Source organism: Halichoerus grypus, chromosome 6, assembly GCF_964656455.1.
Source record: "Halichoerus grypus chromosome 6, mHalGry1.hap1.1, whole genome shotgun sequence".
Taxonomy (NCBI): domain Eukaryota; kingdom Metazoa; phylum Chordata; class Mammalia; order Carnivora; family Phocidae; genus Halichoerus; species Halichoerus grypus.
In genome coordinates this window covers 106837541-106854423 of record NC_135717.1, presented here as the reverse complement: position 1 = coordinate 106854423, position 16883 = coordinate 106837541, and the positions used below count along the sequence as shown (strand labels likewise).

General features: G+C 33.3%; 1 protein-coding gene across 9 annotated transcripts in view; it reads left to right on the top strand.

Moving 5' to 3' along the window:
- KIF21A (kinesin family member 21A) overlaps positions 1-16883 on the top strand; it is a 147375-nt gene that overhangs the window by 84290 nt on the left and 46202 nt on the right. For 5 of the 9 annotated variants that reach the window (XM_078075880.1, XM_078075883.1, XM_078075882.1 and 2 more), the window contains exons 11-16: positions 4691-4894; positions 10321-10359; positions 14415-14505; positions 14945-15062; positions 15457-15645; positions 16082-16281. In XM_078075880.1, coding sequence (XP_077932006.1) covers positions 4691-4894; positions 10321-10359; positions 14415-14505; positions 14945-15062; positions 15457-15645; positions 16082-16281 — 841 coding nt within the window. The remainder of the gene's footprint in view (positions 1-4690; positions 4895-10320; positions 10360-14414; positions 14506-14944; positions 15063-15456; positions 15646-16081; positions 16282-16883) is intronic. The other 4 variants (XM_036074438.2, XM_036074436.2, XM_036074443.2 and 1 more) reach the window with 1 other exon arrangement.

Below are 16883 nucleotides of genomic sequence, written 5' to 3'. Positions count from 1 at the left end.
GGGATGGCAGAGGGGAGGGAGAGAGAGAATCTCAAGCAGACCTTCCCACTGAGCATATAGCCTGATGAGGGGCTTGATCTCACGACTCTGATACCATGATCTGAGCCAAACTCAAGAGTTGGACACTTAACCGACGGAGCCATCTAGCCCCTCAGGGTCATTTCTGGTTTTTTAAATGTCCCATTACTCCTGTTCTTTTCTGTTTCTCCAGCTGTTTTTTTATGTGTGACTCATTGCATCCCTACCAGTTTTCCTGCCTCTCTGGTACATACAGAGGCACCTTCAACACTCATTTCATACAACATACTACAAATGCTCACCATATGCCAAACACCATGTGTGGACTCCGCAAGTGTGACATAAACAAGGAGTTCCCAGTCTAGGTGGGGCGACTTTCATATATAGTCACATGTAGTAAATGGAATGACAAAAATTAGTTACAAGAACACCCACGCCTGGTATGGGAAGGTGGAGGAGACCACTGAGCCCAGACTGGGGTAATACAGATTAGAAAGCAGGTCAGGGACAAAATTAATTTCTCTATTTTCAGGTTCCATGGTCTGCCCTGATGGCTGAGCTACTTTCTCTTGAAGTAAAACTAGTCAGCTCCATGGGGAGCATATAAGTAGCTCAGATCTCATTTTTGCTACCCATTTGCAAAAAATAACCAAGTGGGAGATCATCTTTCATAGCCACCCTGACACTTCTCCATCTTGTATTTGTGTGCTCTTCCTCTCCAACACTGAGCTGTGTTAGAGACAGAGATGAGTATTGTTTCCATTGTTTCTGCCTCCACAAGGCACACTGGATCCCTTAAATGTTTCAAGAAGTGAAAACAAATAAGACATTTGATGTGGTTGCAGATTAAGTTACTCAAATAACTGTTACCCTTATTTGGTGTGTATATATATCTATATATATTTCTAAGCTTTACCTTTTTGGTGGAGGCTTTTGGGACATTGTGTCCTGGTTCTGGTCAGCAGCCAATCTGGACTTACAGTTTCTATCCTGTGTTGGCAGTGCTGTTTCCTGCCTACTGCCAAAAACTTATTCTCTGCCCTCACTCACTCTGTAGACCCTTTTTACCATTCCTCGAGACATAACTGATATTTCTATCTTTGAATTCTTAAAGATCCTCTTCCTCTTCCTAGGCTGCTTCTCTTTATCTCTTTTATTTCTTTGGCACTGGTCAATTTTTGAGGCTCATTCTAAGCTCTGGTTTTTGTGCTTTGTTTCTTTTCTTCTAAGGCCATCTCGAAGCCTGATCTCACTATAGGACAAATGGCTTGACTAGTGTCATTATTTCCTACAAAAGAGAATCATTTCTACTCCTTATAGTGGCTAACCACAACATCTAATACCTTTCTTTTTCAAGTTCTTGATATAAGACCATTCTTTAAGCCATTTAGAAAACAGAGATGACTCTTAGGCCCTGAGTTCAATCAGTGATCAGATCTTCCTTGGTGTGAGTTAATGGCTTGTTCTACTTGTCCAAAACTTCTTTGATGGTTCTTTAATTAGGTGTGTCCCACTCCTGACAGTAGTCTTCTAGAATCCCAAGGCTGTAATTTACAATATAAAAATAATGTACATATAGAATAGGCATAAATGAGCTTTGAATTTAAATTGGATTACCTGGATTGAAATTAAATATTCTATTAATAAGTGTGTGACCTTGGGCAAGTTCCCTAATATCTCTGCGCTTTAAGTTTGTTCATGTCTAAGAATGAGGTAATACCTGCTAGTCTCAAGGAGTTATTATGGGGCTCAAATGAAAGAACAAGATGTCACAGCCTAATGTGATATTATTATTTTTTTTTAAAAGATTTTATTTATTTATTTGACAGAGAGATAGAGAGAGAGAACAACTATGCAGAGAGGCAGGCAGAGGGAGAGGGAGAAGCAGGCTCCCCGCTGAGCAGGGAGCCCGATGCGGGGCTCGATCCCAGGACTCTGGGATCATGACCCGAGCCGAAGGCAGCCGCTTAACCGACTGAGCCACCCAGGTGCCCCTAACGTGATATTATTTAGGTCCAAGTTCACATATCATTTTTTTCTCTACTAAATCCTACTCCAATCCATATTTCTAGCAAAACTTCACCTTTGGAAGGCATTTATTCATAGCTCCTTTAACATAATGCACATTTATGTTGATATATTGCCACTTGGGAATGTTTATATTTTAAGTTTTATTCTAATTGCAAAATAGTACTAGTTTCCTTTTAATAAATTTACATGTCCCATTAGTTGTTGTGAAATAATAATGGACACTAATTAATTAATTAATTCTTGTTTTCTTGGGCGGGGGCTTAAAATTTTTGTAGAAATTTTTGAGTAGATAGGAAAGTATAAAAAAATTAAAGTCAACTATATTGCTACCATTACTAGAACTGATGTTAACATTTTGGTATATCTCTTTAATGTTTTTTCAATGCATACTTTAGCAAAATTGACATAAGGGTATATATATTGCTTCGCTATCTTTTCTTTGAAATATAAAAAGATATGAGCATTTTTAAATGTTATTAAATATTTTTCTAACATAATTTTTGCATGATTCCATGTGGTGCTATCTCGTGGTTGTAATTGATTTGTTTAATTGCCCACTGGTTGATAATTATATCCATTTCCAACTTTTTGATAAGAATAGTTATTATTCATTAAATATATTAGCAGTTTGGTGAGTTTTAAATTCATTATATCATTGATCCTCATAGCAATCATAGGAAAATGTGTATTTTCATCTCATTTTACTGAGGAAAGAGTAGAGGCTTTTAAAGACTAATAGCCCAAGATGAAGTGAGTGACAGAGCTAAGATGCAAGCCCTCAGTCTGCTCCTTCCTAAGGAAGTTTGTATCCTTCCCCTCATGATTCACTGCTTGGTCTCTTGTTAAATGAAATGCAGGCAACAGGGTTGATTGGTGAGTGGGAAAGAAAGAGTGTTGTTATCAAAAAAGCCCAAAAAGCAACTTCTGCTAATGTATCTTGGGCTTCGTGGAGTTGATCCCTAAAGGTTTCAGCTTTTATCAGCACCAGCATTGAAGAAACATTGAATATACCCCTATGAAATGCAAACTTAAATCAAGTAATAAAAAAAAGAACTTGTCTGGTTATTATATAAATGAACCAATACAAAACAGGTCATTGTTGATAGCTAATTTATTATATTTTTGTTGATTCTTAACATTCATTATTATGTACCCAGGCTATATTGAAAATATAGAAAAATGTAAATATTGACTTTGGGTTTTTATAGTTAAGCTGAGTTTTTATACTTAGGTTATGCTGTTGATTAACAAAATGACAGCATTATACTCAGAAGTTTCTTTAAAATAATTTTGAAATCATTTAACTTGGAAGTTTATACACAGCTACTTAACCATTTCAAAATACTGTAATTGTTACTCTGCTCACATATGATACCAGACATATAATAAAGGAATTTCATTAAAGAATGTGTAAGATACTGACTTGAAACATATTTACTGACTTATGTACACTCTGTTTCTAGCTGATTCCAACAGTATCATGAATAATTTTGGTAGTGAAAAAACAGAGCTGACTGCATCTTCTAGAGCTTATAAATTGCAAATTATTCTAACATCTTTCTCTGAAATACTTCGACATACGGCAGAAGTGCTATGCAATATAGTTTTGAGACAGATCTAGTAAGATAGTACTTTCTCCTTATGGCCCTGTCTCAATCACACTTCTGCCAAATTGACCTTGGAAATGTATTATATTGAAGTAGATAATTGTGTTCTTGGTGGTTTAAATCAAGTAGCAATAAAAGACTAGCCTAGTGGACTCTGAATCCCTTTTTGTTTCAAGAGTCCCCTCTTTTAGAACCTCATCATTCTATGTTATGTTTTTTTTGCATATTACTGACAGTACATACATTATTCTCCTGTCATTATTAGGACTGCTTGAGCAAACAAAAGAATGTTTTCAATTATCAAACTCAGGTTTCCTTGGAGATACCATCTTTTCCCACGCTATGCTTAGGAGCCAGATGTCTTTCAGCCAGTTAGGGGCAAGTTTGGCTAACTATTCCTTACAAAGATTTGGAAATGCTATTATAGCATGATGAATGAGGAACTGAAAGAAAGGGGACCATGCTGCTTGTGGATTTTAAGTTTAAATGATGGGTTTACAAAGCAACATCACTAGTGCCTACTGGCCAGAATGCAACTAATCTAATTACCATAGGCACGTTTGAACACTAAAAATGTGATTTCAAATGTACAATTATTTAATCAGGGAATTAAAAAAAAATCCTAAACATAAATGTTTGTGAGCACCTTTATTTAGAAAAAAAAAACAAAACCCTACCCTGTAGCAACATTGAAATACATTTTGAATAACATTTTAGCATACAAAACAATATATTTAAAGTGTTCCCTATTTATTGCTAGAGTAGTCAGATTTGTAGAGACAGAAAGTATCATGGTGGTTGCTAGGGGCTGGGAGGAGAGGGAAATGAGTTAATGTTTAATGGGTGCAGAGTTTTAGTTGGAGAAAATGAAAAAGTTCTGGAGGTGGATGGTGGCCGTGGTTGCACAATAGTCTGGATGCACTTTGTGCTGCAGAGCTATATGCTTAAAAATGGTTAGGGTGGTAAATTGTATGCTATGAATTGTTTACTACAATAAAAAATGTTTCCTGTTTAAATATATTTTTATTCACTAGGGCGAAATTATTAGAAAGTGAAGCAGTGAATGAGAACCTTCGAAAAAACTTGACAAGAGCCACAGCAAGATCACCGTATTTCAGTGGATCATCAGCTTTCTCTCCTACTATACTGTCTTCAGACAAAGAGACCATTGAAATTATAGATCTAGCTAAGAAAGATTTAGAGAAGCTGAAAAGGAAAGAAAAGAAGAAGAAAAAAAGGTAGTGTTATAAAGTCACTGCTGTATGAATCCCTGTTTTTCTTTCTTTTCAGGATATCTTAATTTGCAATTACAGTGAGTATATATATAGTCTCACAGTTTATTAAATAAGGGAAATGTCATTTAAATTAGCTGAAAATTATAATGATATACTTTTAATGGTTTATCTCTACTTGTATGTAAGAAAAATAAGTTAATTATAATAATATGGTAGTAGATTTTATTTAGACTATGACAAGGTAAAATTACTATTAGAAATTATTTTATTATTTCTCAAATAGCTGCTTTTGCATTCCATTCATCTTTTCTGCAAAGCTTGCTCTACCATTACAACTCACTGTTTTCATTTCTTTCCCATTTTCTAATGCAATTAAGTAGTCTCATGGATGTAATCTGATTCCTGTCTAGATTAGTTTAAAGGCTAAACTAATCCATCAGGCTGTCATTTAATGTCATTTGGTCTCTTCAGTATTTTCTGCAGGGCTTCTAATTTGATTATGTCAAAGTTATTTATGTTATTTTAGGCCTTTTGAATCAACAAGGAGTTACTCAGCTTTTCACCACTGTTCTAGGCTTTCTTTTCCTTGCATCCTGATAATAGCTTCCTCTGAAATCAACTGGGTGCAAAGAAGAGGAAAATAAAAATTTGACCACTTGTAATGTGTGAGTGGTTAAATATTCACAAATTCTTTATGTGTCTACATATTGATTATGTGGTGCAGTCACATTACTTACTAAATATATTTTAAACCTGCCAGTCAAATTAATTTTAAGCATTTTTGGCTAGATATTCAAAAGGGGGCACAGCTATCAAATGGTTTGTTACAAGAGTCTTGCTTTGTAGAATTATTATTGACATTTAGTCTACCTGCTGCTTTGCTCAGTTTATTTAGAAATTTATTTAGGCAACCAGGCATTTCTTCCTTGAACAGTCCAGTTGACTAAAGTAATTGGAGATTTACATTTTTCAAGTTAATTCTGCTGTGTGTCCTTTAGTTAAAAAGGAATGATTAGAATAATTAAAACAAGGAGTTACACATTTATGGTTAGGAGGCATTGCAAATGAGATTGCATTCTTAAGATACTAATGTCTTGATAGGTGTTTTTCTTGGATGACTGATTATGGCAGCAGTAAGATATATAATGATTAGCTTTTATGCAGGGTAGTTAAAACTGAAACAATGATCACAGAATTATATGTGATCCAACATATTGCTTGAAGGAAAATGAGATTTTTGCACACGACTTACTATTTTCTTGTAAAATTCAGTTTTGTAGTTGGTCAAAGTATCAAATATTATGACTTGTTTTTAAAGGTCTTGGTTTTGTTCATGAATAATAAGTATAAGAAAGGGTATCTTTCTCAAGGTCATGAACTGATTCTGTTGTTTCATTTTGAGGTAAATTTAGAGATATTATCATAATCACCTGTTTGGTATGAATAATGAAAAATAGGGATCCCAGTAGAAACCTAGGCTGTCTTGACATTTGTATAGTGAGCATAGGTACCCTAAAATAATACCTCTGATGGAGGTTATTTTTGTGACAATGCAGGGAGATAAGCATTTTGATTGGTAAATAGTACTAAAGGAAAAATATATTATTATTAACATTTGTCCCTGGTGCTTTAAAGGTAAAAAAATTAAATAGCTGTTATTTCAAAGTGAAAAATCAGCTATTTCAGTGATTAAGGTGGATGTAATAATTGTTATGGTAAAAATAATAGCAGATGTTAATGCTAAAAAGACCTTACCAAACAACTGTATTTAAACATAAGAACCCAAGTGAAAAATGTAAGTTATTTTTTAACAAAAAGTGATATGAAATAAAAAAAAATTGGTGAGGAAAAAACCAAACTAGATAAGGTAAATTTAGAGATATTACCTTAATCATCTTGAAAAAAGTGAATGATGGCTTAAAATGAGAAAAATTAATGCTTCCTAAAAATTAATAATCATATATGATACTTTAAAAAATGCTTTATAAAGCATTTTCACATACATGCTATAGCATGTCTTTGTAGAACTGAAACCTACATAATGTAGTGTGAACCTAGAAAAAAATTTTCTTGTGTACCATAAACTGCATGATAGCCTTTAGAACCAGTTTATGAATCTATATTACATATAAATTTGTAGAATTTAATACAGTTTTTCCTACCACACTCTATTCAAACCTTGTTGTGGATTTAAACATGAAAATCAATACTGTTTTACTCAGCTTGATTATCACTGTTAACTTTTTGCTGTAGATCCTAATAACTTTTAGACTGTATCTAATGTAAATTCCTATTTTAAAAATAGGAAGCTGCCATTTTAGCTAAAGGGTTTGCTACAGGTTGAAAAAAAGAGTGACAGCAGTTTGTCTAGTCTTCCACTGGAACTCTTTGGAGGCAGCAGCTCCTGTTTAGGTATATTGATTCTGGTTGAGTTGTTTTATATCCCTCATATTTATTTATTTTATTCATCAGAGAAGGCATTGTAAAATTTGGATTCTGCCTCAACCTTACATACACAGTAAGTTCATTTAAAAATACTTTGGGAAAAAAAAAAGGAAAAAAATTCTTTGGAATTTGGGACTAATTTTTCTCTAGAAAATGTTATAAATACATATTGTCCAGGTTTCCCAACTGACTCACATCAAGTGATTTTTTTTTTACCCAATTTGTAGTGTGGTAAGCAATTCAGAATGGAAGGGGAAAAAGAAAAAAGGGAAAAGAAACTTTCTTTCCTTTCATGGATATAGCCAACCTTCAGGGAGAAAGTGTGAATTTCTGCCTTAGCCATCCTTTTTATTCCATCTTCTGACCCCCTGTGTCCTTATGCAGCCAGTCGTGGTCCATTCCTCCCTTATGTGGTCAGTTCTCATGTAATTCACCCTACTCCAAAGTATTCCTGATTCCAAAATCATCTACTTCCTTTTGTCCTCTCCTTAAATTCAAATTTGGGAGCAAAACCATTTATGGGTAAAGGAATCCTATATATATATATATAGGATATATATATATATATATATATATATATATAGGATATATATATATATATATATATATCTCCCCATTATAACCAATAAGCCTCCTTTCTAAGGATGTTTGTAGTTTTGAAAAAGGAAGCATTAATTCAAATACTGAGTGACAGTGACCTCATGAAGAAAAAAAAAATCAAGGTTTTGTAGGGAAGATTTTTACCTTCTGTTAGCTGAGGGTTTCCAAGATCTATCTGGGGCTTCACTTTTGGGTTCAGATATCCTAAGCTGCCCTCATTCTCATAACTGCATTCTTTCCTGTCCACTGAAGCCACAAATTATGTAGAAGCTCCATTTCTTTTAATTTACTTGGGTTTGTGTTGTTAGTTTTTGGTTGTAGTGGCTGCGGGACCTCTGACAAAGTAAGTGTTGGTAGGAAGAGTGGCAAGTGGGTCCTTTTATGTTAGAAACTGCTTTTATGTTCAAGGAGGGCATCGTAAGTCCTGTTTTACATGAAAGTTGAAACTTTTTCTGCATCAAAGTCTTTATCAAAGCTACAAAAATTAACTAATATGTGGGGGTTTAAGGTTTATTCTTCTACCTGTCTGTGCTTATTTCCTGTTGAGCTGTAAAATCATCCATAGTTGTAGATAGGAAAATAAGGGAGTGTAACAAAATAAGATGAAATAATTGAAAAGACTGTATTACCTCTTTTTCAGTAACAGAAATGTTGAAATTGTTGGCAAGATTTGTCGTTCTCTCTCCTCTTAATTCTTTCTCCATGTAACGGAACTAAATAGAATAAAAACTGAGCTCCTTTAAATTATGAAGTATCAGATTATTAGTTTATTTTTCTGCCCCCCCCACTGTCTTTTTGAACTACTTGTTGCAATGTTGTTTAAAGAAACAATTGAAAAGGCATCTAACATTTACCTACTTCTTAGCTCATATCATCCATACATTTTCATAGAACTCTCTTGTGTTAGATAAACAAAAATTCTGCGTATCGGATATAGAAAATTTGGGCTCTTTGGCAGGGAACCATATCCTTTGAACTACTGTAATTCATTTTCATTAGTATAAGCCTACATTAGGCATTAATCCCCATTTTTTGGATATCTAGCTTTAAATGACTTGAATTATAAAAAATTTTACTAATTCATCAGACTGCATTATACTTGTGTTTAGTGGTGTCAGGTTGAAACTCTTGAAACACATAGATTTCTTAAGTGATGGCTTTATTTTCCTTTTTCTAGCCATTATACTGGACCTTTTGATCCCTGGTGAATATCACTCTAGAATTTTTTTCCCAGAAAGATTGCTAGTCTCTTCTTGTAATAGCAATATGTAAGTTGATTATGAAAAACAATTGCAAGCCAACAAATAAAAATCACATGCAAACACATGAAAATAACTGGCTTGAAATAATTTATACTTAAGGCCCAGTCTTTTCATTTCATTTCAATATTGATGATTCTGAAAAATATTTTTGGAATTCTGGTTGCAAGTGTGCTATATCAAGATTGCTATATGCTTAATCAGAGCCTAGCACATCTGTCTTTTTGTTTATATGACAAATATTGGTATCCAGTACATTCCATTGAGTAAAGATCCCTAATTCTGTGTATTGAATGTTGTTTAAATTATATTTCAGAGTCTTTAAGTACATAGTTTTAGTTTTTCTTATATTTTTCTGATTGAAGAACAATCTTACTAATGGAAAGTACTACATTTCCCATTTTATTGCCACCTTTGCCTTAGTCCTTTTAATAGTTTCTAATTATTAGAACAGTGATATTATGAGATTTTATTTTCAATTAATAAAATTACAGTTTTTCACTGATAACAATCATACTCATTTGACTGTAATACCATTTCATGTATAATTTTGAAATAGAATTTTTTTTTTAGATTTAGTGATGGTCACATGTAGTATATTAAAAATAGAAAACAAGTTTTAAAAGTAGCATTCTAGTATGTAGTATTAATGGTATTTTCATATTATGGTATAAAGGCATTACTTTTTGAAGTTCTTTTAATGATGCCATAAAAAGGTCTTTTGGGAAGGCTTAAAAGGAAGAGGGTATCATTGAAAGTGGGCTTTTTTGGGGAAACTGAGAAAATCGAATCATTTCAGATTAAAAAAGCAATGGCATCCAAACACTCTTACTACTGATCAAGTTATATAAACTGAGACTCTACATTTTACTGCTAAATAATTTCAACTGATAGTCTATATACTCTTCTTAGATATAATGCTGCTTGTTTTTCTACTTACTTTTTATTCATACAAAATGTATTGCCTTTTTACTGTGTATTGTCCTTTGATGATATCTTTTAAAATTTATTTTAAAGTCTTCAAGCTCATGTATCATTTTTACCTTCTTATCACTTTCGCTTTTTACTGTCTGGTTTGTCCTTCATTGGCTTGGCCTTCCAATACTGTGCCTCGTGATTTTGAAGGCTACAGAAACTTGAGGAAAGCAATCGAGAAGAAAGAAGGTTGGAATATTTCCCAGGTTTTTTATTAAAATGTCATTTAAATACTTAGTTGCCATTCACAAGGAAATGTGTTATAGAATTATAGATTGGTTCAGACTAGATTAGCCTGGTGCTCCTAAAATTAATGATGATTTTATAAAATTGACAAATACATCAAATATATTTCTAGAAACTACTTTTTCAGAAGAAAACCCTCACAAGTTATATGGATTAAAATTCAGGCAATTTCACGTGACTTCTGAATAAACTAGCATAATTATGATGGTGACTTACCTTTTTTAGGCTAAAAATGACCCCTCAAAAACCCACCATTGACTTTCAGAATGTATCTTTCAAAAACTTGTGAGCAGACTGGGAATTTTTAACTGGGTGGGAATTGAGATTTTGTTGCAGCCCATGCTAAGTCACAGGTGGGCTTTTCTTCTCTCTTCCTTATTTGGTGGAGTATTTGGAATATTATATTTGCAATACAAATGTGTTTGTATATACAACTATTTTAGTAGTTGTTGGAAAACAACATTAAATGGCAACAAAGCAACAGGAAAATGTGGCCTTATTACAGATAAGATTTATAAGGCATTTTTAAGGTTGAATTAGAAAAATAAGTGTTGCTTTTAAAATGTATTTGAGGTAAGAATCAGAAACAGGTATTTTCTTTTTTTTGCTTAAAATTTGAGCAAAATTTAGAGGCATGTTTCTGAACTCTCCATATAATAAAAATTAACATTTTAGTCATTCAGAATTATAGTTATTTAAACCAGGATTAAGTAGGATTTTACTTCTTATCAGAACTTCCCTTCATAGATTTTTCTAAACCTCCAGATTATATCATCAAAATGATTAAGAAAATAATATTTAAATATTTTAGAAGCACCGCTTTAGAAATTTCATCTCTTACTTAAAATAAGCCTTTTGAGAACTTTTACTATGCAATAATTAGTTACAGTAATATCTTATTTTAAATATGAAAGCTTGAAAATTTTATTTTCTTAAAATTATTTAATAATTTACATTCCACAATTATATTCCACATATTATATAGTATTCTGCAGTATCTATAATTTTATTCTATAATTCTATAACTTATTTAAAGTATTCTATAATGAGAATGTAATTTTAATTGTTTGCACTAGAACTCACCTAATTAGTATATATTTAGGACATTATATTTATTATATGAATTAAATTATGGCATTAAAAATGTGAGATTTCTTCTACTTCAGGTCAAAATAAAATGCATAGTTAAAGTAATGTATGGAAGCCACCCTTCCACCTTAAAATTTTCAAGTCCTTTGTCTTTAGTGAGTAAAGTTTGCTTCCAGTTTTTATAGCATCCCCTAAGGGATAGCAAAAGCATAGCAGTTTTATGTTCTAGGACAGGGCTTTCCGAACATGAATATGTATACAAATCACCTGAGTGGTTTGATAAAATGAAGATTCTGATTCAGTAAAACTGAGGTGGAGTCTGAGATTTTGACTATCTAACTAGCTTCTGGGCGATGCTCATGCTCCCATGTCAGTGAACTGGACTTACGTGTAAGATTCTAGAATACCGGCCGGGGAGTCAAGATACTTCCCCGGGCTGCAGTTTCTTTTTAGGTTGTCAACAAAAATGTTGACATTGGTTGTCAAATGTCAAAGGGGTTAAACTGCATGATCACTAGTGTTCCTTCCACCTTCAAAATTCTGATTCTATGTAACATGCAAACTTAAATATCTTTCATGCTTCTTAGTTATTTTAGATATCAATTTGTCTCAGTTTATTGAGGAAAACTTGAATATTTGAGGTACAATAACTATAAAGTATCAACTTGTATTTTAAAAACTTAAGTTTTAAGTGATAAAGGTAAATTAATAATGTAAAGTTACAACTGCTGGTCTTTCTGCATCAAAATTGGCATGAATAGCATATAATATATGAATTAACTTTATATATAAGTGAAAAGTAACATTTGCTGGATACTGGTGACTTGAAGAAAGTAGGAGGGTTACAATAAAGTGGTTATCTAGCTATAAACCAGAGTAAAAGAGAATTTGGGTTGGAGCTTAAATAATGAAACAACCAACAATAACAAAAATTGTGTGCTGCAACAATATACAGGTGAGGAAGGAAGACTTCATAGGGGAGAGGCTGGGGAATGCTGATGGGAAATTTCTTTCCAAACATATTCACCTGTCCTAGCCTTAACCTTAGTCCTAAACCTCAAGTATAGTCTGTTTGAGTGCCCCGTACTATCCTTTGAGTGGGATGATGGATGAAGGGGAGTTTCTTTCTAGAGTTTCAGTTGGAACTGCGTGATGGAAAATCAACAGCTCTAGAATAATACAAGTGATGTAAGAGAGGCATTCAGTATAATCATTTTTTTTTTCTAACAAAATGATTTAACAACACTCATGGAACCCTGTTATAATTTACTTGATCTCTCTCCAGTTAAGATTGTTTTATTGATATTACTACTGGTTTTTCCTTCTCACTCTAGAGATATGCTGTCTTCTATGCATCTTTATGCATCTTTCAGCCTGTGCCATTAGACTCAACATAATTAGTGCACGAGACACATAGAGGTGACGAACAGGTGCTCATGCACAGTAATAGAGATTAATATATTTAGTAAACACTGCACATTTATTATGTACATCCCCTGGGTATGGGGGACATAATGTTGAGTCAAACAGGCATGATCCCTGCCCTCACAAGGCTTACAGTTTAGTAGGGAAGACAGAAATTAAAGAAATGATAACATAAATAAACATGAATTAAGAACTCTGAAGTGCTTACAAGGGAAAAGTTATTTATCTTGCTCTGAGTACAAAAGTATCTGTGAGAATTGGGACCTAAGGTTAAACGTTACAGTTTAATAATAACGGAGCTTAAATAAGATTAAATTTTTAGCCTAGAAACTAAAAACAAGTCCAGGTGTTAGGGCAGTTTTTAATGTAGCAGAATGCCTGACAGATATGATAGCTGTTATAAAGTTATTTTGATAAAGTCCCCTTTCTAGGGGAATTTTATTTGGAGAATATTGCCTTTTTGAATATTTTTTTTAATTCTTGATGATTTCAAAATGTTGCAGTAGCACAAGAAGAAATTTTTCACATACAGATTTATTTGAAGTTCACTTTCTTAATAGTATTTAGTTTGATTAAATGTATGAGTCTAGTGAACAGATGTGTAACTTTTGCGCATAACTGATCATGGTTGCTGAACCCTAAAAGAGTCATAGTGAATTAAGTGTGAAAAACTTTGCTCACTGTAGCGTGCACTGTCTTCTTCTCAAGGCCACTGGGGCTGAGTTAGGTTAGCTGTAAGCATTACCTGACATCAGTATGTGGTTATAGCTGCTAGTACCAGATGACCACACAGGAGGCTTCTATTTGGTATGGCCCATCTTGCGGCAGATCCTGGAATTTCCTACTCAGTCAAAGGTCAGGCTGAACCTCAGACAGTTTTGATATGCAAAGACCCATTTCTTTGAGAACATTTTAAGAGTCCTGTGCCATAGGTATGGCCTAGGAAAAAAGCCTGTGCTATTACTAGAGGAGACCTAACCACACTAATGGATACAGCTAGTGTAGACAAACTTACTGTGAGCAGATTTATTCTGGATCTTTAAATTTATTCTTAAACATATTAGGACATCAATAAAAATTCAGCTTCCGTATCTTTGTGTTTAGATGGGAAAAGTCATATATTTAGATGAGAAAAGAAAAATATTTGTTTGATTTCCTTTGAATTTAAATCACCTACGTTCTAGTTAACTGACTGTCACTATGACTACTTCATAGCTATCTCATCAGATCTCATGCTTTAGGGTATAATCTCTTCCTCAGTGTTTCTAGGAAGTAAGCTTTTCTCCAATGATATAAATCACTATTGTTTGAATGGCAATTTCTGTTTTCCTCTGAAGCATCAGACATAACTTTGCTCAGTCAAATGATAAACTCTTCTAGTTTGTTTTCACAAATAATTGATGATTTTTAAGATCTGGGAGACAAAAGTGAACAATTTTCCTCTCTATTTTAATACTGTACCCTTTTGTTCCTTTTTTTTAAAGTGTGGCTGGTAAAGAGGATAATACAGATACCGACCAAGAGAAGAAAGAAGAAAAGGGTATTACAGAAAGAGAAAACAATGAATTAGAAGTGGTAAGTATGAAAGAATGAACTTGTACATTTCAGTGCCTGAATTTAGCTTGTTTATGGTTGCTGATAACTATACTAACTTATATGTAGACTTATATGTAGAAAAGAGAAATGGTTATCATGTATCCATTTTAAACTATTTGCTTGAGGACTTCTTTTCTTCAGAAATATGAGCTATAAAATACTGACAACTGTCAATCTTGTGCAACGTGAAGGCATTGTGTGTATGTGTGGAAGGGGGTAGAATATTAGGAGAGGTGAAGTACTATTTTATTTAAGACAAAATTATGTAATAACCCTAACATTATGGAATGAGTTTTGCACTGATGAAAGGTGAAATTTGTGTACTTCTGTATTTTGTACTCCAGCAATCTCTCTTAATGAGGTAATCAGTTTGTTTTGTTGATATTTGTGCTATTAATAGTCATAAATCACATTTTAGGAAGAAAGTCAAGAAGTGAGTGATCACGAGGAAGAAGAGGAGGAGGAGGAGGAGGAAGAAGATGACATTGAAGGGGGTGAAAGCTCCGATGAATCAGATTCTGAATCAGATGAGAAAGGTACTTGCTGTTTAGTACAAGGACAAAAATTAATTTGGGGAATTTGTTTAAAATACGGGCAGAAAACATTCTCCATTCATTCTTGATGAGGGCAGCTTTTATAACTGCTGACTTGTGTATTCCCTCCCAGCCTCATGTTTCTGCCCCTCCTGGATTTAGTCATTGTGTGATTTCCATTCTTACTTAGCACAAATAGTATCTGTTGTCACTGATCAATGTGAACAGTCTATCTTGTTCACCTCTCTTTTAGTTTTTGGTTTATCCAGGACATTTTCCTTATAGCTGTTAAGTGAATACCTGGATGTAGATGGTGGTTTTCATGCTCTTGCTTGAAAGTTAGAATTATGATATTGTGGCCTATTACAGTGTGTTTATTTTCTTCTTTTATAAATAGCTAATTATCAAGCAGACTTAGCAAACATTACTTGTGAAATTGCAATCAAGCAAAAGCTGATTGATGAACTAGAAAACAGCCAGAAAAGATTGCAGACACTGAAAAAGCAGTATGAAGAGAAGCTAATGATGCTACAACATAAAATTCGGGACACTCAGCTTGAGAGAGACCAGGTGCTCCAGAATTTAGGTAAGAATTACATTTAATTCTAATTAAGGTTCCAACTAAATTGCCAAAGTGGGTTTTTATCATTTCTGCCTTTAGAAGAAAGAAATTACATTAGAAGCCACATTATATGTGAGTTTGTCTCATTATGTTAAATATTGCTTATTTTTTCATTCTGGTTCCTATCTAGGCTATTTAATTATTTTGCCCAAAGTTGTGGCTAATTGTTTTACTGTCTTGATTTATGCTGGGAATATTTTTTAAATTAAAAAAAAAACCTTAAATAATTGTTAAACTAAGCTGAGAGTAGATAATAAAAGAGAGAGTGATTCACAGGTGCCCTGGCCTCTTGAGGTTTGTGTTTGGAAGATAGTTTTTCTCTGAGCTCATGAGTTGTAAATCAGCAAAATGAAAATCTGTATCTCATAGAAATAAATATAAATACCCTTTGATCGTTTAGGTTCAGTGGAATCTTACTCAGAAGAAAAGGCAAAAAAAGTTAGGTCTGAATATGAAAAGAAACTCCAAGCCATGAATAAAGAACTACAAAGACTTCAGACAGCCCAAAAAGAGCATGCAAGGCTGCTTAAAAACCAGTCTCAGTATGAAAAGCAATTGAAGAAATTGCAGCAGGATGTGATGGAAATGAAAAAAACAAAGGTATTGATTATATTTTGCATTAAAGTCTGATGTTGAGGATATTTGTGTCATTTGGGACAAAAAATTATTGTGGTTCTTTCCATATTCAATAAAAGGTAACCCAGTCTTAAAAACGATGCACTTCCTTTTGGCAATTAGAAGTTGTTTCCTATAGTCATCCATTATCAAAGCCTTTCTTCAGAGTAGCTGAAAATCATGTGGTCAAAAACAGGGCTTCTTTGACTGATGGATATAACTCTTCTCCTGAAACACATAATATATTATGAACATACAAAAAATTGATAATTACATAACAAACACTATATTCACTATTTAAGATATTAAACATTTACAGTATACACAAAACCTATGTATTCCTTTCTGATCATATTCCCTTTCCCCCCAGAGGTAACAACTACCTTGAATTTAGTGTTTATCCTTCCCATGCATAGAAAAATATAAATTGTCTTCTCTTGACAAAAGAGAGTATGTGAATCCTTATCTGTCTTGTGTTTTTGTTGTGGAATTAATTATTCTTATTAACATTCGGCATGACAATCAATGTCAAATAGTAATTGTGAAATAGCAAATGTGAAAATGATTTAGGAATTTTAGATTATAAT